This window comes from Entelurus aequoreus, linkage group LG24, assembly GCF_033978785.1.
Source record: "Entelurus aequoreus isolate RoL-2023_Sb linkage group LG24, RoL_Eaeq_v1.1, whole genome shotgun sequence".
Lineage (NCBI taxonomy): Eukaryota > Metazoa > Chordata > Actinopteri > Syngnathiformes > Syngnathidae > Entelurus > Entelurus aequoreus.
In genome coordinates, this window is record NC_084754.1 from 23,016,391 (window position 1) to 23,042,868 (window position 26,478).

Consider the following 26,478-nt stretch of genomic DNA (forward strand, 5'->3'; position numbering starts at 1 on the left):
CTGTCTCCTGGCAGAAATTAGAACTATAAGTCCTTGTATTAGAAATGGCAACAGTGGAGGATGCATGTGCATGTACGAGCCAGTCTGCCTCACAACAAGACAAACTCATTTTAGGTCAGGGGCCGCATGGAGGAAAATCTGTGCACACGTAGGCCTGACTATTAAAATCATGGCATTAAAACAAAAAACATAAAGACAACTTCAGATTGTTTTCTTTGTCTTACTTTGGCCAAAAATAGAACAAACACATTATGAAAATATTACAATAAAAATATAGAAAAAAATACCGGCAGCGGTAAAGTTTAGATACATGAAGGAAAGAAGAAAGTGAATGAAGGTTTAGAACTGAATAAATTTACATATGCATAAACATTTGTTTTCTTTTGTATTTTTTTTTTTCATGAATTAAGTAACGTTTCTGACAACCTTTTTCCAAAACACAATATAGAATGTGAGATATATCAGGATAATTCGTACATTTATCATTTGTTTTCAAAACGGTTACAAAAAAGTGGCACCGCAAACATTTACTGTGGGACCCCATTTTTATGACTTGATGGGGTCCCATAATAAATTCACAAAAGAACCAAACTTCATGAATGTTTTTGGTGACTACAAGTATGTGCTCCAATCACTCTATCACAAAAAAATCAGAGTTGTAGAAATGATTGTAAACTCAAGACAGCCATGACATTATTTGTTCTTTACAAGTGTATGTAAACTTTTGACCACGACTGTATTACTTAAAACGTTCCAGCAAAGTAACTTGAGTATTACAAGGCAGGTTGTAAAATCTATTGAGTTGGTGGATTGATTGATTGATTGACTGATTGAAACTTTTATTAGTAGATAGCACAATATAATGCACATTCCGTTTAATTGACCACTAAACGGTAACACCCGAATAAGTTTTTCAACTTCTTTAAGTCGGGGTCCAAGTAAATCAATTCATGGCATAATGATGTCATTAGACAGCCATCTACAGAACCGTGTAGTGTTTATACACATATTTAGTGTAGACTTGGAATAAAAGTGTGTATAAATAAAAGGATTTTAAAGAATGTGATGATGTTGAGCCATCATCACTGATGACACTGACGCCCCTCGGTGGGTCGACGCTGATTGGTCCACACTCGAGACCCCCCCCCCTTCTGATTGGTCCAAACTAGAGACCCTCCCCCTTCTGATTGGTCCAAACTAGAGACCCTCCCACTTCTGATTGGTCCACACTTGAGACCCTCCCCCTTCTGCTTGTGGACAAACACTGTACATTAGTGCTCAGGTCACGTGTGTGGGTCATCGACTTTTCTATTTGCTTTTTATTGGGAAATTCGCGGCAAAATGACGCTGTAGCTTTACAATAACACGTTTACCTTTTCCCCCTCGGCATTTTTGTGGCAGCGCCTGGAAGCAGAAAGCAGACTTCACCCCGCCTTCTTGACACATTACGGAAGCAAAGACACACCAAGCTTGGCGTATGACTGACAGCTAACTTTTAGCTAGTGAAGCTAACCTTTAGCTTTCACATTCCCGGGGAAAAGAAGGCGTCCCAGTGCGAGGAAAGCGCTTACTAAGGAAAAAAAGATGGTGATCTTGTCTTCAGTTATTCGACCTCTGGCTGCTCAGCTTCACCGACAGCTCTTCAGACATACAGGGAGGAGTCAGCGGCTCATCCCCGTCCGAGGATGCAATCTGACGGCGTGCTCCAGTAGATTTGTGCTGTCGCAAAGTGAGTAAAATATAAAAATGTGCTTTGAACCACAATGTGTCACTATTGACTGAAAAACATGCGCATGCAGAAATTTAGGTAAAATACATTTTTAAAATGAATGCCAGTCAATAGGAGTTGCAAGTTATTTCCCTAATCTCTTCATCTGATTCTTTGTTTTTAAAATGCACAACTTCCTGTTATGTCACATGGTCTACTCTACATTGGCAGCCACTGTGTGATGTTGCATCCTTTTTAACCATGTATTCTCTTTGCTGCAACATCAGAACTGTATTACTGTATGTGCTGGAGCTCTTGAGTTGAGCCATACAACCTCCTCCAGTTTTTCACCACACCCAATAACTGGATTTTCTTGTTCTTGTCAGGCTTGGTGAAAAGGATAGGACTCAGATACAGAGTAGGGAATACTTCGACAGACTTTTATTTTGACAGCTTCCTTTCACCTCCTGAGTCAGGGTAATACAATATCTATATTAACAAAAACTAGTCGGTGAAAAAAGGTTCCAAAAAATAGGAACAACCGAAAATCCCTCCGAAAAGGAGGAAAACACACAAAAAAACGCTCCAACAGGAGGAAGAAACAATGGCTATGAAAAATTCTACACTTATCTAATCTAATATAGTTTAACAAAAAATGTCACTCAAAAATTTGAGGAAAGAAGGAATCGTAAGAAAAAACTGATAACTCACCACTTCGGCTGAAAAAACTAAATAACAAAAAATCACTCTGCTGAGGAGGAAAAAAGGAAAACTCAAAATAGCAACGAAGGAATTCAGGATCAAGGAATATAAACGCAAGGCATGGACATGGATGCTAGAGAGGCACGAATACACGAGACAATCTGGCACAGAACAAAGGGAGGCGTGGGCTTATAAGACACACAAGGGTAATGGGAAACAGGTGGAAACAATCAGGGGTCAGGGATGACGTCAGGCTGATGATACAAAAGGAAGGGCAAATGATCTGACACGAGAGGAGTTACTTTTCAAAGTAAAACATGCAATTCACAAGACAGAAGAAACCAAGACAAGACATCCCTCACCGCGGTGTGACAGTTCTCTAATGCCAGGCTTCAAACCTATTCAAACCTTAGCCTGGGCTGATCATATACATAAAGGACGACAATCAAAAGCAAAAAGGAACTGCTTTTAGACTTACATCTAGACTTCCTTTTATTGTCATTCAAATTTGAACTTTACAGTACAGATAAGAACGAAATTTCGTTGCATTAGCTCATTGTTGTGCAGGATAAAAGTGATTGATTGATTGATTGAAACTTTTATTAGTAGATTGCAGAGTACAGTACATATTCCGTACAATTGACCACTAAATGGTAACACCCGAATAAGTTTTTCAACTTGTCGGGGTCCACGTTAATCAATTCATGGTACAAATATATACTATCAGCTTAATACAGTCATCACACAAGTTAATCATCAGAGTATATACATTGAATTATTTACATTATTTACAATCCGGGGGGTGGGATGTGGAGGGGGTTGGGGCGGGGGGGTTAGGTTTGGTTGATATCAGCATACAGTCATCAACAATTATATCATCTGAGAAATGGACATAGAAACAGTGTAGGTCTGACTTCGTAGGATATGTACAGCGAGCAGTGAACATAGTGAGCTCAGAAAGCATAAGAAGTGAAGTGAAGTGAATTATATTTATATAGCGCTTTTCTGTAGTGACTAAAAGCACTTTTACATAGTGAAACCCAATATCTAAGTTACATTTAAACCAGTGTGGGTGGCACTGGGAGCAGGTGGGTAAAGTGTCTTGCCCAAGGACACAACGGCAGTGACTAGGATGGCGGAAGTGGGGATCGAACCTGGAACCCTCAAGTTGCTGGCACGGCCATTTTACCAACCGAGCTATACCGCCCCAAAAGAGCAGTAAGGTGCAGATATAAATAAATAGATAACTGTACAGATAAATATATTGCACTTTTGCATATGCAGCCACGTTTATGGATGTATGTTATATTGTCTTCATATTCCAGCGAGTTAATCCGTTTTTGGGGGGAATTGAGAGGATTGTTATGATGCGTTCAAGAGTCTTATGGCCTGAGGGAAGAAGCTTTTGTAGCCATGATACTTAATCTTTACAGTTGTTAGGGGCAGTATAGCTCGGTTGGTAGAGTGGCCGTACCAGCAACTTGAGGGTTCCAGGTTTGATCCCCGCTTCTGCCAACCTAGTCACTTCCGTTGTGTCCTTGGGCAAGACACTTTACCCACCTGCTCCCAGTGCCACCCACACTGGTTTAAAAATGTAACTTAGATATTGGGTTTCACAATGTAAAGCGCTTTGAGTCACTAGAGAAAAGCGCTATATAAATATAATTCACTTCACTTCACTTAGAATCTAGCCACGTTCTTGTCAAAGGTTGGATCTTCTTGGAAGATGTCACAAGTATTTCTTTAAAACTGGTCACATGTAAATGTTCAAATGTTGGTCTCACCCCCACAAAATCGTTATCAATTGCGCATGTAAACAGCCCAAGCGGGGGCCTCAGTGTGAGCGAGTTTCCACAAAAGTGAGCCCCGATTAATAATTTTTCCCCTCTTTTAGGGATGTAATGATACGTTTTAACAACGTTTCGATTAAGAATTTGTGGTTACCGATGCAATTCAGGGACGATATTATTATTATTTAGAACAGTGGTTCTTCCAGCAACCCCCGCGACCCCGAAAGGGACAAGCGGTAGAAAATGGATGGATGGATGGATGGGTTCTTAACCTTGGTTCGATCGAACCCTAGGGGTTCGGCGGAGCCTCCACTGCGGAGGTCAAGACACACCCGACTCATCGTGTAAATAAAAACTTCTCCCTATCGGCGTATTATGGATACCCCCAAACAATGTTGTCTCTAATTTTCCTTATACGTGAGCAAACGCAAAAACTCCTTGAGTATTCAGTGGAGCACATGTGAGCGACGTCAGACGTGCACATGCACTGTGGCCACACCAGCAGCACACCTGCCCCAAATCTGACCAAATAACAAGTTAAAATGGTTTATTATTATAATCAAATGACAGCAGTCATTTCTATGAGATTATTTTCTAATATAAGTGTTTTGGCCCACTTACAATGACAGTAACAAAAAATCTTGTTTTTCATGAGCTGTTTACTAGTATTGTATGTCTGGGTGGGGTTCCTGCTTTGGAAATAATGTGTACCCCTTTCAGATATCGCATTTAGTTCCCACTAAAACATTCACATGTTGCACAATAAGATGTAAACATGTGAGTTTGTTGTGAGTTCATGCACCGTGTTGGTTTTGTTCTTTGAACAAGCTAATGTTCATGCATGGTTCATTTTGTGCACCAGTAAAAAAACATAACTTTGTCTTGAATTTGAAAAAAAAACAACATTTTATTTTCTACTAAAGAAGGGTTCGGTGAATGCAGATATGACACTGGTGGGGTTCAGTACCTCCAACAAGGTTAAGAACCACTGTTTTAGAACAATACGATCTGAAACGACTCAGTGAATTGAAATTGATTCAGTAACCTTTTAGCCAACGAAATAAATAATATATACTGGACACTGCAGGTGAAGTTTCCTGTATTTTTGTTACTTCATGTAAGGGAATTAGGTATGAAGGAGTTATGTATACAAACAAGCTACAAAACAACAATTAATGGCCAATGCATACGCATCTTATTTAAATATAGCGCAATCAACACTTTAGGTTGACTTAACAAGAGGAAACATTTTCTGTTCACATTTTAAACATTCAAGCAATTTTCAATAAAAGTACAGTAACCAACATTTTTAACAGTAGATTTACCTGCTAAATAAAATACACCGACCCGGCCATACAGTATCTGTTCTCTCCCCTGGCGTTGACATTGAAGGACAGCGTCCCAGGTGTGCAGAAGCATGTATTTCCCCTAATCCCTCGCTTCCTATTTCCATAGCCTAATTGATTCATCTTGTGTATTTCTTTCTTTTTGATTAAATGACTTTTCCATTGCTGCCAGTTGCATGTTGTAGTGGTGCGTCACTGTAACTTCTTCCGCTGTCATTTACCTTGTGTTAGTTGCGTCTTTTCTGGCTTAAAGTTGTGTTTTATCTTTTTATTATTGTGTTGTGTCGTTTGTCTTTGTTGTAAAGCACCAGTTCCATTGGCAGCGAAACATACCCAGAGCATAATACTACCAACACCATGCTTGACGGTAGGCTTGGTGTTCCTGGGATGAAAGGCCTCACCTTTTCTCCTCCAAATATATTGCTGGGTATTGTGGCCAAACAGCTCAATTTTTCTTTCATCTGACATCACATGGACAAAGATAAGACCTTCTGGAGGAAAGTTCTGTGGTCAGATGAAACAAAAATTGAGCTGTTTGGCCACAATACCCAGCAATATGTTTGGAGGAGAAAAGGTGAGGCCTGTAATCCCAGGAACACCAAACCTACCGTCAAGCATGGTGGTGGTAGTATTATGCTCTGGGCTGGTTTTGCTGCCAATGGAACTGGTGCTTTACAGAGAGTAATTGGGACAATGAAAAAGGAGGATTACTTCCAAATTCTTCAGGACAACCTAAAATCATCAGCCCGGAGGTTGGGTCTTGGGCTCAGTTGGGTGTTCCAACAGGACAATGACCCCAAACACACAACAAAAGTGGTAAAGGAATGGGTAAATCAGGCTAGAATTAAGGTTTTAGAATGGCCTTCCCAAAGTTCTGACTTAAACGTGTGGACAATGCTGAAGAAACAAGTCCATGTCAGAAAACCAGCAAATTTAGCTGAACTGCACCAATTTTGTCAAGAGGAGTGGTCAAAAATTCAGCCAGAAGCTTGTGGGTGGCTACCAAAAGCGCCTTATTGCAGTGAAACTTGCCAAGGGACATGTAACCAAATATTAACATTGCTGTATGTATACTTTTGACCCAGCAGATTTGGTCCCATTTCCAGTAGACCCATAATAAATTCATAAAAGAACCAAACTTCATGAATGTTTTTTGTGACCAACAAGTATGTTTTCCAATCACTCTATCACAAAAATTAAGAGTTGTAGAAATGATCGGACACTCAAGACAGCCATGACATTATGTCCTTGACAAGTGTATGTAAACTTTTGACCACGACTGTATATGAATACAAACTTATAGATACTTCATGACATTTTTACTCAACGGCTTATGCATTTGATTATCGTATATATTTAGTTAACAAATTGATGGATAACTTGCTTTGAAATCAAAAGTTATATTGACAAGACAATATATATTTTTTATCACAACAAATGCTTGGAATATTTTGTTGTACAATAATAAGATAAGCATTTTTCTGTCAAAATCAACTACATTCAACTAAAAATATGAAGTGATTTATTAATGCAGATTCATTCTAGGCTTTTTTGGGCCATATAAAATGATCTGGTGGGCTAGATCTGGCCCAGAGCCTTGAGTTTGATAAATGTGCTGTAGTTCATCCTCCTTATATCCAGGCTAAAAAAATATAAGGTTCTGGATCATCATTTGTTCTGAAGTCGTCTTTCTTTTGCCTCTCATGAAGTTTGTCATGATTATAGCGTTGTTGTTGAAGGGAAAAGCGAACGTCCTGCTACTACATTACATATACTGTATACTTACAGTGTGTGTACAAAACATTGATGGGGGTTTTTAGATGCTTTTGACAGGGTTTTATAGAACAACTACCATTGACTCCATTTTTAGCTGACTTTTGCTAACATTTATTTACAAGTTGGAATGTATTAAAAAAAACATGCCTGCTTGTCTCACATAAGGATTGTAAATGATACGCAAAATAAATAAAAAAAGAAGTGCAATTCCCCTTAAAAATAATATACACATTAGCACTGATCAAACACACTGTAGTGAACAGATACTGTAAATAAAGGCAGGATACATCTTCCAGTCAGGAATGCACACTTTCAGCAACGCACAGGAGCTCTTTCAAGCAGAGCACCTGTTTATTCACCTGTCCCTCCAACGAGAAGCACCGTGCCCTTCCCTTTCGATGCTCTGCCAATGACAAGGCTCTGTCAGGTTCTCCGTGATTGGTTGAGAGCCCTTTATCAGCTAATAGCAAGTTTTTAAGTGTTTGAATTGGGAAAAATTTGATTGTTTTGTAACGTGACCAAAAACCCCCCAAAAACAAGCAGTAGAGAGATAAGCCTATCTTCCAGCTCAAAAACCGCAGGTTAACAAGATACCTTTAGGACCAGTTTAATTTAAAGGGGTCATAATAAATTCTACATTTAAAACAATTCCTTACACTCTACATAACCTAACATGTGATGTTGGTGCTTTGTGAATGCACCGTTTCGTGGGCGGTCTTAATTATGTGCCAAAGCTCTCCTCCAGGCCAAATCCCCTTCTACTGCGTCTCCACCTTGTAAGCCATGTTGTAGTTTTTAGCCTTCTACAGCAGAGGTTGCTCTTGTTATTCTGCAGCAAATATTACAGGCTTACTTTAAAACCATGTGATTTCAAACCAGATTCAGTAGCACAAGGAGAGTTTAGATGAAAAGCGCCTTTTATGACTGTAAGTTAAAGTTTGAGATAAAACAATTTTTTAAAGTCTTGCCATGTTGATCTTTTTAGCTTCAAGTTATGTAATATCCCATGCCAGGCACCTACAGGACATACGGGTTTGTCTACTCTACTGCGGTGTTCTGGAGTTCACACAGTTCCAACTTGAAACAACTTGTTCAGTGTTTGAGGTTTTGCGATAAGGAAGATTTATGATGCAGAGAAGAAGTGACTTTCACCAGCTGAATGAGCGTGAAATGCTTTGTTGGACATTTATTTGCACCGTTGCAATAACATAATTAGGCCGCCTAATATCCATGGAGGAGTTGCTTAAGGCTTTTTAAGGAGATGACTTCAGACCTGTTCTTAGCGTAAACCGCAAGCTGCATGATTGTAGATGAAGTTGTTTCTGAGCTTAAAGATTTTTCAAGTGTGTGCGCTCACTCGCACAGCAAAGACACCGTTCTTACACTGGGCTTTTTAAACGCACAAGAGGACTTGTTTCCTGTGGATTTCAAGAGAAGAAGACAAGGAAGGAAAACACAGTTATGTGTAATTAAAAGTCCGGTCTTTTGACAGGAGACTTTTTGACCAGCCAGACGTTCGGTCTGATTTGCTCCCTGTGGAGGGCAACTGGGGGAGTGCCAGGACATTCCGTAGGTCACTTTCTGCACAGCCGGCCCACTTTTCTCCCGATTAGTCATTTCCTTTCAGGAATAAAAGGAGGGCTAGAAGGAAGTACAATTGCTCAGTGTGTACTTTTATGTTTAAAACTATCAGGCAGCTGGTGGACGGTGTCTTGTCTATGACAAAGTGTCATTTTTCATAGTGTCTTTTTATACATTTTAAAATGGACTGTTTATCAAAGAAGGGCGCCGCTGAATACAACATGAAAAGTAAGGTTTTTCCTTTTGTGTTTGACCTGCACTTTAGTAAACCACTGTTTTCAATGTTTTTTCATGCATTTATTTACAAAAAAATCTGATCGATTTTGCCTTTCTGTCTTTCTTCCAACCCTCCTACCTTTTTATTCAGTGCACCCCATGTGGCAGGGACCCCTTGCAGTTCCAGGAGGTGATCGCCAGTCTCCCATTGATATCGTGGTGCGTAAGAGTGTCTTTGATTCCCAACTGGAACCTTTGACCACTCGTTATGACCCAACCACTTGCCAGCAAATCTGGAATAATGGTTATTCCTTCTTGGTTGAATATGATGACACTACAGATAGGTCCAGTAAGTATACAAAGTCGTTTTTATCGGGTTCCAACTTAAGATGGCTAGTTATGGCTTGATTTTAAGGTTTCACTGCAAAAACTGAACTCTGAGAAAGATTAAACATTTGAAATCAAGACATAACAACATGACAATCTAACTTGCATAATTTAGCAAGCCACATTTTTCCTTCATTCAGAACACAATCTAAAAAGCCTCTGCAACAGAAGTTGGTAATCAGTGTTACACTGAGAACCGCAGATAAAACCACCATGTGGATCTGGTGACAGTCATGTGACTACTACGCTTCACAACCTTTGTAATGTATAGACTGTTTTTTGGTATCATTTGGTAAAGCAAAATAATAATTACTAGAGTACACATTACATCTATTGAAAACCCAGCAATTCTTATAACACATGTGCTTATTTGTGGAACAGAAATAGAAAACTCTTTGTTTATGTGACATAATGCAGTCTTTTGTTAAGACCAGTTGCACAGTCTAATAAGATGATTTACTGACAGTGATGTGTTTACCTCATTTAGCTCAATGAGTCATAACATTAGAGACAGCCCTTAGAATGGCGGAGTACAGTTATACACCACAAATTACAACACTTAATAGTAATTGTTTAATGCATATGTATCAAAGCCAAGGCTTGGGGGCCAGATCTGGCCCGCCACATCATTTTGTATGGCTTGGAAATAATATGCTTCAATAAAGTACTTTATATATAATATATTTATTATTTCCATTTTGACTGAAAAAAATACATGCATATATTTTAAACATTCATATTTTTTAATAATGCAACACAATATTATTGTCATAAACTTACAGCCCTATTGTTATTACAGTATACATTGCAAACATATTTTAATGTTAAAATAAAAATAAATACTTAAATATCTGCCTGACTTATGATTGATTTCAAAAGCAACTTATCCATCAAAATGTGCACTGTAAAAATTATTATATATTTTACATAAAAAATTGTTAGGTTAGTCCCCAGAATATTACCATAAAAAATTGTGGTACTGTTTTCCATTTACAGTTGCACACTGTACAAACTACTGTACATTTTACAGTAAAATTCTGGCAACTGAGCTGTCAGGTTTCTAACATAAACTTTTCAAAACATTTTTAGAATCCATGTTAAATATATAATGAAATGCATAGTATTTATTAATGTAATGAGGTAAATCTTTACACATTTATAATATTCATTATACATTACTCACTGTTACTGTTACTGCTCTTTAGATGCTGTAAATGTATTGTTGTCTTACAGTATTTCAAAGTAAAAAGTGTTTAGATTTTTGAAGGATATTTGAAGAAATTTGGGCTAGCAGAGGTGAGCTTGTCATTTCTACAAGCTGGCCAATTGCCGAATAATCCCGCTAAAACTGCTAGACATTAATACCTTACTACAAACAAGACTTTTGTCTTGTAGTATCTTGGTTACATCACTGGTCACTTTAAGGGTCATATTATGATTTTTTTATACATTTAAAACACTTCTTTGAGATCTACATAACATGTAACGGTGGTGCTTTGGTCCAAATTTTGCATAGATTTAGTTTTAAAGACCATTTTAATCCGCTTTCTGACTATCTTTTCAGAATGCGCCTTTTGTGGGTGGTCTTATTTAAGTGTCGACGCTGTTCTCCACCCCATCAGCCATGTTGTAGTTTTTATGTAATTCATGGGATGAAAAAAGTCTATCCTATCCTATCCATATCAAGTTTACTGACAGATACTGTTTACCGTATTTTTCGGAGCATAAGTCGCTACGGAGTATAAGTCGCACCGGCCGAAAATGCATAATAAAGAAGGAAAAAAACATATATAAGTCAACCTGGAGTATAAGTCGCATTTTTTGGGGAAATTTATTTGATAAAACCCAACACCAAGAATAGACATTTGAAAGGCAATTTAAAATAAATAAAGAATAGTGAACAACAGGCTGAATAAGTGTACGTTATATGATGCATAAATAACCAACTGAGAACGTGCCTGGTATGTTAACGTAACATATTATGGTAAGAGTCATTCAAATAACTATAACATATAGAACATGCTATACGTTTACCAAACAATCTGTCACTCCTAATCGCTAAATCCCATGAAATCTTACCCGTCTAGTCTCTTACGTGAATGAGCTAAATAATATTATTTGATATTTTACGGTAATGTGTTAATAATTTCACACATAAGTCGCTCCTGAGTATAAGTCGCACACCCAGCCAAACTATGAAAAAAACCGCGACTTATAGTCGGAAAAATACAGTAAGTTAGAACTAGCTCACGTCAAAATTCGTGAAAACGTCACAAATTGGGCAAATTCCAAATGGCTCGCATGTAGCAAGTTTGGATGAAGGCGAGATTGTATGATAAATATCTCCGCCATGCCTCCATGGGTTGAATGTATGTTTTCGGGACTTGTGGGCGTCCCAAATACACAAAAACGGGTACCAACAGGTAAGAAAAGTTGGTTTTGCATAATACGACCCCTTTAAATGACAGAACCTTACTAGAATACATGGCCTGTATTAACTACAGTGCTAGGATTGGTAAAGTGAACTAATCTATATCCTGTCAATTGTTGCAACAGCACTGAAAGGAGGCCCCGTGCAGGACACATTTAGGCTGTGTCAGTTCCACTTCCACTGGGGTGAGAGCAATGCCTGGGGGTCAGAGCACACTGTGGACAGAAGGTTATTTCCTGCTGAGGTATGCTACAATTTCTGTGACGTTAAGTGAAGTTTATTCATTAGTCAATCCATTGGATAAATGGAAAGATCAGTGTATTGATTTTAATCTTAACGTGTATTGATCAGATGAGAATAAAAAGTTGTTCAAATGCACTACGATCACCTACAAAATGATAGATAGATAGATAGATAGATAGATAGATAGTACTTTATTGATTTCTTCAGGAGAGTTCCCTCAGGAAAATGAGTTGATATTGATGTCTGTGCGGGAAAATTGTTAAAAAAATGCATGCACTTAATGTAGTAACTATTTAGACACGCTTCAATTGAATGATATACAACTGCACAGAAAGTACAAATGCATGAAATAATGTGTGAATATGAAGATGAGATTAGGAGTATGCTAAAACATCCATGAATTAAAAATCAAAACAATTCCATTGTTTATAATTGACTCTGTTTTGCTTGAAGTAGTAGAACAGTACAAAGCTTGGTCTCCACAGATGAATACAAATGTTGTGGATGTGAGTACACATCCCTGTAATGTTTAAAGAATGATTCATATGCTCTACTGTACTCAAAATGGTTATTAGAGGCTCTGGATCAAAGTGCTACTATGTGGGCAGTAAAAATAGAGTACAAATGCATTGTAAACAACTTCTCACTTCCTTTTAGCTCAGTTCAAGTGTTAGTCAGCTCAATTTCTTACTGTTCACACACTTACTGCTGTCATCACAGCAGGCCGCTGTGTGTGATGAACAAATACTTGCCCGTCACATTTAGTTGTAAAAAAGCACTCATATGCAGTTTTCAGAAAAAATATGCACATTAATCAAAGTAAATGTGTCACTGTGTCATGGTTTATGACGTAATCCTGGGTTTTGTCTTCTAAAATAAGCTGTTTTTTGGCCAATCAGCTCCCTAAAAAGAGCTGACTGGCTCCTCCTAATTTTTGTTGTTTGAATTGATTTATAACCAAATAATGTGTAAAACAATTCTGATGTAAAAATATTACATCAAATGTTTTTTTAAATGTCTTGATTTATGTGCGCAACATGGAACAAAAACAAAAAAAAAAAGATTAAATATAGACCCATCTCAAGTGGACAAAAGTTCCAGATTGTGTGTATTATATGTAAATGTCCAACTGTTTACAGTGAAACAACCAACATAAACAAATATTTTAAAAATGTGCATCCAGGTAAAGGTTTTTGCTTGTCTTTAGCAAAAATTTACATCCAGAAAAACAAAGCGCCTCAGCTTTAGTTTACTGCTGCTCATTTTCTTCACCTTTTCGGCATGTAGTCTCTAGGTATAATGTAGCAAAGTTCTTTCACTCTGTTGTCTCCCTCGCTCCTGCTTGTGTCATTGTTTACTAAGATCTCCATTTGCTGCAAAATGTTTAAAACACTTTCATTTTGAACGTATACACATTGTTTAACAATGTACAACATTAAAGGGGAACTGCACTTTTTAACACGTTTTTGCCCTTCATTCAACATCTTTATGTGTGACAAAAACACACGTCTCCCTTGTCTGTGCCTTCTAAACAGTGAAAATCTGCTAGTAAGAGGTGGCTATCAATGTCTGTAATGGGGATACAATCTATTTCGCTAATAAATAAATCCCTCTAAAAACATAGATAAATGTATCGACATGCAGTAAGAATGTATATAATGTACTAACAGGCACATTGATAATTTTTCTTACTTAAGAATTATCGTAACTTATTTCTGAGACGCATTGATTTCACAGAGTGCATATGCAATGCACTTGCTCGCAGTCGGAGGAGCAGTGTGAGCAAGGCAATGTGTCACAATGCCAGAAAAATAGTTCCTCTATGTTAGTTCTTATAATAACAATTTCGCTATAGCTTGGTTAATATGGAGGTCACAGCATGTAAATGTAGCGTTGTTGGATTGGAAAATCTGATGTTTTTAGAGGATTTCATAGGTTGGGTAGATTTCTTGCATTGTTAGCTGCCTCGTACAAGCAGTTTTTCCCATATTTAGAATGCAGAAAAAAGAAAAAGCCATCAGTGTTTTTGTCTCACATTAAGATTGTGAAGATGGCCAAAATTCCCCTTTAAGGCAAAAGGTAACTCACACATTTTCATATATGACAATAACACATTCTGACTAAAGTAACAGCTCCACATTAATTACATGAGAAAGTTATGCTAAAGTAGGATTAACTTATTTTCACTAATCAGCATCAATTCAACATAAATTTGTGACTAGGTTTTGTGCGTAGTAAATATTGGAATCATCAGCGTGTACAACAATGGTGGAATTCTCTGAAACAAAAGGCAAATCCATCCCATCCATTTTCTACCGCTTGTCCCTTCAGAGTAGCGGTGGGGCTGGAGCCTATCCAACCTGCACTTGGGCAGAAGGCAGGGTACCCTGGACAAGTCGGCACCTCATTACAGGGCCAACACAGATAGACAGACAACATTCACCCACTAGAGACAATTTAGTGTTGCCAATCAAACTATCCCCAGGTGCATGTCTTTGGAGGTGGTAGCAAGTCAGAGTACCCGGAGAGAACCCACGCAGTCATGGGGAGAATATGCAAACTCCACACAGAAAGACCCAGAGCCTGGAAAACGAACCCAGGACCTTCTTTTTGTGAGGAACGAGCACTAACAACTGCGCCACCGAGCTGCCAATTTGTGAAAATAAGTGTTCTAAGACAAATCTCTTGCGGCACACCCCAACAAAGACTCTGTATTTAGAATCATTCCCATTCAGCGTTACCGTAAATTACCTGTTGGTTCGATGGCTATTACGTTTAAATTTTGGAATGTTCTTAGAAGTAGCACGATTTGAGCTATTTCCAAGTAGGACTACTTGTCTTTTTCTACACAAATTGATCCTACCACTTATGGGCACAGCATACACATGTTAGTAATTTCACATCAAGGTTATCTGCTTTGTACTTGGGGCTGTGGTGTGTATGTAACCCCCCTTTCGCCCCTTTGTCTCAGTGTCGACACTTATTGGCACCACAGGTATTGACCAATCATACTGTATGTGGCTTTGACAGGAAAAAAAAACGGATCATTCGCTAATTACCCATCACTATTGTCTACATTACAATATATACTCTGCTAGTGGCTAAACTGGTAAACCAAGTGTGTGTTGAGGACTCTTCTTTCATTTACAAGTGCATATTTTACCAATTCTCTCTCTGTATTTAGCTGAAGCGGGATTGCTAATGCTAGGAATGTCGTAACGTCATGTATTTTCCTATCACTTAGCTGACTCTGCATGAATGCATATTCTCACAGAGGATCAAGTTGCAGTCCTGTATGACAACTTTACATCCTCGTTCTGTATTCTATCCTGTTTAAATAATCAGGGTCCAGTCAGGCTTACAACTGGAAGAAACATAAAACATGTACCTAACTTAATGGGAGTCACATCAAGTATTAAATAAATAAATCAGCTAGTATTAAAAAAACAATGTGTTAACTTATTTAAACTAGAAGAATTGCAACATATGTGTATGTGTTTGTGTGTGCGTGTGTAGAAAAGGGCAGCACGGTGGAAAAGGGGTTAGTGCATGTGCCTCACAATACGAAGGTCCTGAGTAGTAGTCCTGGGTTCAATCCTGGGCTCGGGATCTTTCTGTGTGGAGTTTGCATGTTCTCCCCGTGACTGCGTGGGTTCCCTCCGGGTACTCCGGCTTCCTCCCACCTCCCAAAACATGCACCTGGGGATAGGCTGATTGGCAACACTAAATTGGCCCTAGTGTGTGAATGTGAGTGTGAATGTTGTCTATCTGTGTTGGCCCTGTGATAAGGTGGCGACTTGTCCAGGGTGTACCCCGCCTTCCGCCTGAATGCAGCTGAGATAGGCTCCAGCACCCCCTGCGATCCTAAAAGGAACAAGCGGTAGAAAATGGATGGATGGAATTGCAACATTGTACACGCACTGCACAATGAACCCATCTTAGTTGTGAATAGGGATGTAACGGTAAACGGTATAATGATAAACTGCGGTAAAATTCCTGACGGTTAGTAATACCATCTAAATTTGTAATTACCGAAAAACTATAATTTAATAATAAATTTTAGGCAACACTGCTCACTTCTTGAAAACTGAGTCACAGCAGCACTGGCGCATGCGCAATAGTGTCATTTGGCTTGAAAATTATGGCGGACAAACTACACAGACTTTGTTCCGGAGATTTCCCCTCGGAGTAAACAGCCAAGCGCTTGGTTTAACTTCATTTTTCCTCGCTTCTCGGCATGCTTTTAAGAGCGCACTGCTGTTTGTAGATGGAGACAGGTGTGGACAATATTGGAGACAGAAACACTTGCCCCCCACACTGAAAGTATACAATGAAGAAGAAAACTATTTCATGTTGCTTTTATTTTCTCAATATTTAGATTTTTTTGAAAATGTTGAGCAAAATTAAAAATTCTGCAAAAATAATGATAACCGTGATAATTTTGGTCACAATAACCGTGATAAGAAATTTTCACACCGTGACATCCCTAGTTGTAGACATAACCATTACACCCTTGTTTTGCCTAATCCTGACAATTTATTTTGAAAGCAGGAGTAAAAAGGAGTTCAATGTTGGAGTTTATTGCCACTCTTGCATGGTAGCTCATGTTTGACTCGTGTGCCGCTTGTCTTCTCAGCTTCACTTGGTTCACTGGAACTCGGACAAGTACAGTCTGTTTGAAGAGGCAGTGATGGAGGAAAATGGGCTGGCTGTTATTGGAGTCTTTCTAAAGGTATCACTCACACATGCATACAGTGGTCTGATGATTTTTTAAGATTACCCCCTGCACAAAGACCATAAACAGTATTTATGGTAGCTTCATTTTGTTGACAGAGACAGAATAGCAACAAAAAATATCCAGATAAAAGCATTACATTTAGGCTAGTATTCTCTTGTTTATTGCTTTTGATTTATTCCAGGCCTGATCGTGATAAATTAATCTCTGCAAAGTATAAATTATTAATTATAAATTGACTATTTCCATAGTTAGAACATAAACAAATAAACAATGAAATAACACCGATATAGTCAGCTTGTAAAGGTGACTGTGTGGGTGTTACTGTATGCCATGTCTAGGGGACTGTTTTACTATTAAAACACATATTTTAAAAGTTTTTTATGCTCTAGCTATTAAATTATTGCATGTATTATTAATAATTTCTACTTGACCATTTAACAGCGATAAACAAGGGTTTACTGTATTACTCTTGGCGACAAAAAGTACATTTGGTTTTGGGAGTGTCTGCATAAATGACACAACAAACAAAAATGTACGTTCTTATTTAGATAGTACAAATAATGTATTACCAACATTTTACGTGGTATGTAAAGATTTGTATTTACTATGAATAATCATGTGTGATCAATAAACAAAAAGACGCTCGTATGCACCCACAATTTTTTTTAAATGGGAATGTGACTGTTTCTACATTACACTTAAAGTGTGTATATAAAACGTTGCTTCCTGTTGGTTAAGTAGCTTCTAACCCAGTTCAAGACCAACCCTCTGATTCCATACCTTTCTAATTTGTTCATTAAGATGCTGTGATTAATTGTGTCAAATGCTTTTGTCCAGGTTGTACCCCGCCTTAAATGTTAAATGTTAAATGGGTTATACTTGTATAGCGCTTTTCTACCTTCAAGGTACTCAAAGCGCTTTGACAGTATTTCCACATTCCGCCCGAATGCAGCTGAGATAGGCTCCAGCACCCCCCGCGACCCCGAAAGGGACAAGCGGTAGAAAATGGATGGATGGAAATGCTTTTGTTAAATCCATTAACACTGTAGCAGCACATTTTTTGCTATTTATTGCATGGGTGATCTCTTCCATAATTTCGATTATTGCCATTAATGTTGAGACGTTGGCTCTATATCCGTATTCGTTGTCTGAGTGTTTAGTTTTTATTTATTAATTTGTCTAATCTGTTGTTAAACAGTTTTTCAATATCTTTTGAAAATTGTGGAAGTAGAGAAACAGGTCTGTAGTTTGTAAACTGGTGTTTGTCACCAGTCTTATAAATTGGTACGACGTTTGCTATTTTCATTTTATCTGGGAATTCGCCTGTTTGAAAGGATAGGTTCCTGATATATGTTATAGGTTCTGAAATCTCTTCAATAACTTTTTTAATTGTTTCCATATAAATTCCGTTAAAATCAGTTGAGGTTTTGGATAATAAACAATCACTAATTCTTACAGTTTCTAGTATTACTGATAGAAGAAAAATGTATTGAAAAATAGAAAAAAACAATATACATTTTTTTACTTAATTGCTGATTGGAAACAACTATATTTAATGTTGAATATTATATGACTTTGCAGATAGCCTAAAAAGTTTTGCTATTCATCTCTGAATTTCTGTTTTGAAATTCAATGGTAGCCCAGTGAGGCAGCAAATGAGGGGCCTGATTTCTCTTACCAAATTGTTATCTCTATTCGTGTCCACAAGCAACACAAAATGTCCAATCGTGCCCATCACGAAACAACTCTGCTCTTGTGTAGGTGGGGAAGAAACACGATGGCCTGCAGAAACTAGTAGACGCTCTGCCTGCCATCAGACACAAGGTCAGTCTGCTCTTTCACGCACACACGTACACACGTACGCACGCACGCACGCACACACACACACACACACACACACACTCACACAAAGTTGAGTGTGTATATAGTGATGTACACACACTTATACACACAACATTTTTGCGTTTTTTTGGATAACATGGTAAGTTTTCCAGTGTAGTGACAAAATATATTGAACCATATTTTGTTGCCTTATCTTTCAATAGCTATTGTTCAGATGTGGAAATCTTTTCGCAGCATTTAGCAAATATTTGAACTTTAATTACCAAAAATATGGGCGTACAATGTCAAATCTGGGTTTGCTCGTATTCTCTTATCAATTTAAGTACTTTAGTTCTTTCGTGCCTCTGAGGCTGGAATACGTCCAGAGCCCCTGGAAGGTGAAACATTATATTGCACTTCAAGGTTGGATGCCATGTACGCCACATGTAATAAAATTATAAAAGAAACTACCATAAAACTATCAAATCTATTCTGATCGCTTCAATTGAGATACCTGGAAACATCCATGGAGATGAGGATAAAAAGGACAATTATTCCCCTTTCTATTAACTATCAAAAATCAAAATGTACATAATTTAGGCCTACCTGCATTGTCTCTGAGTATGTGGAAAAAAAGAAGGGCGCAACCACGGCTTATAACGCAAGGCGACCACACATACATATATACCAGTCGACTGCACATCTTGGGACGTTAGCGTAAGGGTTACACAACGATTTCATCTGGACTGTGAATCCATCATTGAACTAAGTGACTATTTAACAGAAAATATCCCCACACCTGTCCAAATCTCCCCAAATGTGTCCCAATCGTTTGTGCTGCAACATTTTTTGTTTGTGCCATCAAGGGTTTTAAACTAATTTAAAAATACATTTTCTGACTTCTGATGTCATCCAGCACAATTTTTTTCTGCACAAACAAGCACAAACAAAGCACAAACGATTGGTACTGGTTTGGGAAATTCTTGAAATGGTAGGGGAGGGCTGGTTATGAATCATAATTTGTCAATAACCTAGAATTCATAATAGTTAGACCAAAAAGTTTTGCAGCACAAACGAGCACAAATGAATGGGACAGATTTTGAGAGATTTGGACATGGTTGGAGGGTTCGATATGAATAATATCACTTAAAAACCGTCAAAGCACAAACAACATTTTTTGTATCACAAACCAGCACAAGCGATTAGGACAATTTTCAGGAAATTTGGACAAGGTGTGTGTGTAGCGTAACTTCACACAGGTGAATTACAAAATATAAATAACTTAAAAACTATTAATAGTTAGACCAAACAATTTTGCAGGACAAACCAGCACAAACATAACACAAACAATTGGGGCCAGGTTTGGGGATATTTTGACATGGTTGGAGAGCTAGTTATGAATAATAACACGTTATTCCATAAAAACTAGGGATGTCCGATAATGGCTTTTTGCCGATATCCGATATTCCGATATTGTCCAACTCTTTAATTACCGATACCGATATCAACCAATACCGATATATACAGTCGTGGAATTAACACATTATTATGCCTAATTTGGACAAACAGGTATGGTGAAGATAAGGTTTTTTTTTTTTTAAATAAAATAAAATAAGATAAATAAATTATAAACATTTTCTTGAATACAAAAGAAAGTAAAACAATATAAAAACAGTTACATAGAAACTAGTAATTAATGAAAATGAGTAAAATTAACTGTTAAAGGTTAGTACTATTAGTGGACCAGCAGCACGCACAATCATGTGTGCTTACGGACTGTATCCCTTGCAGACTGTATTGATATATGTTGATATATAATGTAGGAACCAGAATATTAATAACAGAAATTAACAACCCTTTTGTGTGAATGAGTGTAAATGGGGGAGGGAGTTTTTTTGGGTTGGTGCACTAATTGTAAGTGTATCTTGTGTTTTTTATGTTGATTTAATAAAAAAAAAACCAAAAAAACAAAAAAAAAACGATACCGATAATAAAAAAAACGATACCGATAATTTCCGATATTACATATTAAAGCATTTATCGGCCGATAATATCGGCAGGCCGATATTATCGGACATCTCTAATAAAAACTATAAATCCTTAATAACTTAAAAACCGTGATGTCACAAACTATTTTTGTTTGTGACATCACGGTTCTCTGCAGCACAAACGTAGCACAAACGAATGCGGCAACTTTGGGGAGATTTGGACAAGGTGGGGGGTGGCTGGATGACAACACTAATCAGAAAATTTATTTTATAATAATTTAAAAACAGTAACTCCATGTTCCATAATTTTTGCGCATCCCAAAAAAAGGCTTCATGGCAAAGCCCACCTAACTATTCATTCACGACTTAAGCACTTTTGCTTGACTTATGCAGGGCGGGCGTGTCCGCATGCTGGACGGGAGAATACGAATAAGAGAAACTTGCGGAACTTCAAGCTCGTTAAAAGAACACAAATGGTAAAATAGGGCCTCCAATCACTAAACAGTGACTTAATTTTCTGTTGTTTATTTAACCAAATAAATAGAAAATCAACATTTTATCATTGAACTGAATACAAAGTGGTAGTTAAATAATGCAGTCATTAATATGCAAATATACAAAACAAGACAATTTATGATGCATATTAAACTCAGTACAGTGCCTCCAGCCAATTATTTTTTTTAGGATATACCGTACTTCAAAAGACAAATGCAACTCAAATTTAGCTGTTATTAAAAACATGATTAAAATGTTTTAAAATATGATTTTGAACCGAATGTTCTCCACATTCTTTGCTTACGTTGGCCCTTTCCCAGTCTCCCATACAATCAACACGCAAAACACATTTAAACAAAGACCAACCTTGGCAGAGAAAGCTGCACATAACAATGAAGAAAAAACCCCTGTATTTTTATATGTATTTTAGTACAATGTTTATTTAACTTGTATGTGCATTTAATTGGGTTTGATTAATGATTTAAGTACAGTGTTTTCTTTTCCTATATTCAAACAGTGTTACTGTACAAACAGTGTATAATGTTACTGTGGCCAAAAATACTAAATATACATGTTAAATCCAATCATTGCCTTGTTTTTAATGAATACTTGGGCCTACTACGCCACTGTATTTTAATGTTGATTATTATGGTGGTGCTTGGAGAGCCAAGTGTTTTCTGAGGTGGTACTCAGTGAAACACGTTATGAAAACCACTGCTGTAGATATTGTAAGTATGATATTGTATTGTATCATTTTTAATAAAATAAAAAAAGTCAAGATGTTGTGTGTCTGGCTGCAGGGTAGCGTGGTAGAGTTTAATAAATTTGACGCTGGCTGTCTGTTACCCGCCATCACCGATGAATACTGGACATATCACGGCTCTCTTACAACTCCTCCCCTCACCGAGTCTGTCACCTGGATCGTCATGAAGCAGCACATAGAAGTCAGCCATGATCAGGTGTGTCATTGTCTACTTTGCTATGATTGTTTTACTGCCCTGCTAGCTAAACTGCTAACTTGAAGCTTTCAATGGCATTCCTCCTTTAAGCTGGCCGTGTTCCGTAGCCTTCTGTTCACCTCTGCTGAGGAGGAGACCCAGAAGAGCATGGTGAACAACTTCCGCGTGCAGCAGCCTCTGAGGGATCGCACAGTGCGCTCCTCCTTCAGTCCTTTCCTGAAGGAGGCGCCGTCTGACCAAGGCGACCAGCACACACACTGACACCACCCAGCTTGTGTTCACCACCGTTACACCAAAACAAACACATGTTTTACGGTACTTTTATTTTCCTCTTTTGCTGACAAACTGTCCTTTCATTTTAGGCTAGTTTTAACTATTGGATTAACTGGAGTAATTGGGTTTTTAACTAATAATTTAAAATGCTGGGTGACTGGTAAATAGATTTATATCCACTTGAATTGTATTTATTTTTAAATTGACTTGACACTTTAATTAGTTGTAGTTTTTTTTAATCAATCAGTAGCTGAAGATAAACAATGGAGCTGCTAGTGGGGACTCAACAGCACTGTGTGCGGGTGGAAGTTGGTACTGCAATGGCACTTACAGGTAAGCGGCTGTCAAACTCGTTTTTTTTTATTGAGGGCCACATTTCAGTTATGGCTGCCCTCAGAGGGCCGTTTGTAACATCAAATAATATATGAATATAAATGTATAAGGAGTCGCTTCATTCTATAGTTGCACAATTTCCTATGCATTTAATTATTGTATATATATTTTATGTAGACTGTAAAAAAAAAAAAAAAAAAAATACATTTTGCGGTAAAACATTGTCAGCTTTGTCGCCAGAATAAAAATAAAACATTTTGAATTTGGAAAAACCGTACCACTTTTTTATGGTAAAATTCCAAAGTACCACTGTTTTTAATGTAGAATTCTGGCTTTTATTGTAAAATCTACCTTTACATTTTTTTTACAGCATAGTACTGCAAGTAGAAAAACAGTACCACTGTTTTAACGGGAAAGTTGGGGCCACTGAGCTTTTTTTTCTATCGCAAAATCTGTTGTTTTTACAGCATATTACTGTTAGCGGAAAAAGGTACCATTTTTTTTCCGCGGTATTATTCTGGTGACTGAGCTGTCTGATTTTTTTTTTTACCATAAAATCTATTGTGATTTTTACAGTGTAAAACTTGATGGACAACTTGCTTTAATATCATAGGTCAAGCAGATGTTTATGTACCGTGTTTTCCGGACTATAAGCCGCTACTTTTTTCAGACGCTTTAAATACTGTGGATTATAAAACAGTGCAGCTAATGTTTTAATTTTTTTTCGATAACCACCGTAATGTTTTATGTTCAATAAATAATTTTCATATTACACTGACACACACTAAAAAGGTGTGTTATTTTTTGTGCTATGGCGCCATCTTTTGGATGAGTTCGTTCACTGCAGGTGCTGCGGCTTGAAAATGTACTTTCTTTTTTGTGCCTTGAACTGGAGGTATAACAGTCAATAACGGTTGTGCTTGAAAGGATTCTTCATCACTCCAACCAACGTTTGTAAGTTTTACAGTATAACTAAACTATTCATACTTACTAAACCGTCACGTGTGATGTCTGTAGGAGTGTTTTCATAGATATTTGTACGTGCTAACATAATGTAATCAAGCTAGCGTCATTAGCATTAGCGAATATGCTAATACATTTACAAGTCTGTTAGTATTATTAACTTACAATGACGTTCTTTTTGTATTGTTTCAGTTTTGTAAATTCACCAAAACATCACTGAAGATTAATTGAATCTGTTTAGCTGATTGGAGAGATAGCTCCTATAGCTAGTGGGTCCATCACGATGACTTTTGTATTGTTTGATCAGCCGTTTTATTGCCGTGTTACAGGCATCTTTTGGAAACAATTAGGGATGTAAATAAAAATTTGCAAAATCTTTCGTACTGGCATATATCTGCGGTTTATAGTCCGGTGCGGCTAATATATGTAAAAATATTTTTTTCTGGTGTGCTCTGTAGCCCGGAAAATACGGTGTTTATTTCAACAAAAAAATGGTTGATAATAAATTTGTTGCATTATTATATAAAAGTCTAAAATAAATGTCACTGTATGCAGTACAGCTTTTTTTCCTGTCAAAATGGAGATAGCTATGAAGACAAAGTATTTTATTGACACATATTATTATTTCCAGGCTTCCGCGAGCCATATAAAATGACGTTGCGTGCCAGACGTGGCCTCCGGGCCTTGACTTTGACATCTGTGCTTTTAAGAGCCAATATGGAGGTTTTTGCACCTTTTAATAGGATTTGGTTACCTGATGGGTTGATGTTTGACATGATCAAGGTGACTGTAAACAGCACATTTAAACTTTTATACTGAAATGTGTGTCTTCTCTGTAATTATGCATACAATTATGTCAGGTTTGTTGGTATGTCATGCATTGTGCGTACATATTCATTTTACAGTGCCTTTAAATCTTTTCATCATACTTCTACGGTTTGATGGCTGAGAAGATTGCTCAAAAGAACTATTTTGCGTACAAAGAGTTATGTTTACTTTTGCAGCCGCAGTCATGTTTTCTATCTTTTCCACCACTCAAGGCCTGTTCAAGTGTCGCTAGAAGGAAGTCGCTGACCGTTCATTAGCATTTGGACTGCATGCTTTTCTTTTCAATCTAAATGTAACAAAGCTACTATCCAAACATAGCCTCTTTTGGTCCTTGCTGGCGTCCAAGCGTGAAGACACATTGACTGGTTATGCAGTGAATCGTTACAATGTGTGCCTTTGGGAAGGCTGCACGCTGACATTGAATAGTTTGTGGGGGAGGGACATCTTTTTTTGGTATGTTTTTACAGACAATGTAGTACAGTACTGCCTTGTTTCATGGTATTTTATCATGTCAAACTACATTTAATGCCTGGATGCAATATAAATGCAACATAAAATCATGAATATGAGCATATTCTACTTGTTACACTGTGATGATTGTTAGAGGTTAAAGTGATGATCTTTGTCAGATCTTACTGTACTGTATTGCTCATTGTAACGTTTTAGGATGAAATACATTCTTTTTTCTTTACAAATGAAATGATTAAACTGTCGTTAACATACATTGTATTCTTTTTATGATGCCTTCTATTGTCTGTTTTTAATTTTACTGCTGAATGCAGATGTTTCCCAACCTTTAAAAAAGTACAAAACATAATTTCACCCCAACAAAAATGCATGAATGGCAACAGGTGGATACACACATTGTGTAAGTGGACATGCCTGTCACTATACATTGCTGCCATGTATAATAAACAGTAATTTTCAGGACAATTAAGTGAAATGTGATCATTTGTGTCTGCACAGGGGTTTGGAATCACTGCTGTGCAGTAAGTACACTTGCTTATTTGTTTAATGGGCAGTTAACATTCCTGTTCTGTGGGGGCTGCTTGAGGCCTTTCTGCATGTTTCTTCTCTAGTCCAGTTGTGTAACCACCTTCTTTTTGAAGTCATGTGCACAAACTGTTGATTCAAGGTAGCATGTTGGTAACGATTGTTGAAGTCAACTTGACATTCATTCATGTGTCTTACTCTTGACAAATATATTCCTCATGAGGGATGTGAAATCATTATGTCTTTGTGATTTTGTTGTTGTACTCTTTTACTCATAATATTTTGTCTTATTATCCAACTCAGTTTAAATGTGCAATGTCCCGATAATGCGGGAGTGTTGGAGATAAGAATTGAAATATTTTCATGTATGAATTATGTGGAGGTTAATTTGTGTCTTTATTACAAAAACTTTTTTGGAAACTGAATTTTGTGAACTGGATTTTTTGACACATTGAATACAAATGTGTGAGCAACATTAGTGTTTTTAAAAATTCAGTTTTTTAAAATAGTGTTTCAAAATTCAGTGTGTGAAAATGTTGTGAGAAAAAACTCAGTGCAGAAGAATTCATTTGAAAAAAATTCAATGCAGAAATATTTTTTGCTTCAAAACTCAAGACCCACTTATGGTAACTTGAGACTGAAGCACCTAATTGGTTGGTTCTGAGACAGGATCGATTGATTCAGTTTTAATTTACTTAATGGGTGTTACATTTTGAAGCAACAAATATTTCTGCACTGAATTTTTTTATAATGATTTTTGCTCACAAATTTTTATTCAATTACATTTTCAGTACAATGTGATGTAGAAAAAAATTCAGTTACATACATTCCGTTTAAAAAAAAAAGCTTTCATAATAAAAACACATATTAACCTCCATAGAAATACTTACAAAGTTGTGTTAAGAGA

At 37.3% G+C, this 26,478-nt stretch overlaps 1 protein-coding gene across 2 annotated transcripts; it reads left to right on the forward strand.

The window, feature by feature from the left end:
- The first annotated feature begins 1,283 nt into the window (after positions 1-1,283).
- Positions 1,284-25,807, forward strand: ca5a (carbonic anhydrase Va). Of its 2 annotated transcripts, none has more exons than XM_062036030.1 (7): positions 1,284-1,729; positions 9,271-9,468; positions 12,063-12,181; positions 16,817-16,912; positions 18,680-18,742; positions 22,023-22,181; positions 22,272-25,807. In XM_062036030.1, the coding sequence occupies exons 1-7, from the start codon at positions 1,585-1,587 to the stop codon at positions 22,440-22,442; spliced, it is 951 nt and encodes a 316-aa protein (XP_061892014.1). In that variant the 5' UTR covers positions 1,284-1,584; the 3' UTR covers positions 22,443-25,807. The 2 variants fall into 2 exon arrangements, with proteins under 2 accessions (XP_061892014.1, XP_061892015.1); XM_062036031.1 differs by lacking the exon at positions 1,284-1,729 and adding an exon at positions 8,370-9,131.
- The last annotated feature ends 671 nt before the right edge of the window (positions 25,808-26,478 follow it).

Excerpts from the sequence above, each read along its gene's own strand:
- ca5a (XM_062036030.1), top strand. The coding sequence starts at position 1,585 with ATGGTGATCTTGTCTTCAGTTATTCGACCTCTGGCTGCTCAGCTTCAC. Across the intron at positions 12,182-16,816 it reads GAAGGTTATTTCCTGCTGAG|CTTCACTTGGTTCACTGGAA; the intron begins GTATGCTACAAT and ends TTGTCTTCTCAG. Across the intron at positions 18,743-22,022 it reads TGCCTGCCATCAGACACAAG|GGTAGCGTGGTAGAGTTTAA; the intron begins GTCAGTCTGCTC and ends GTCTGGCTGCAG.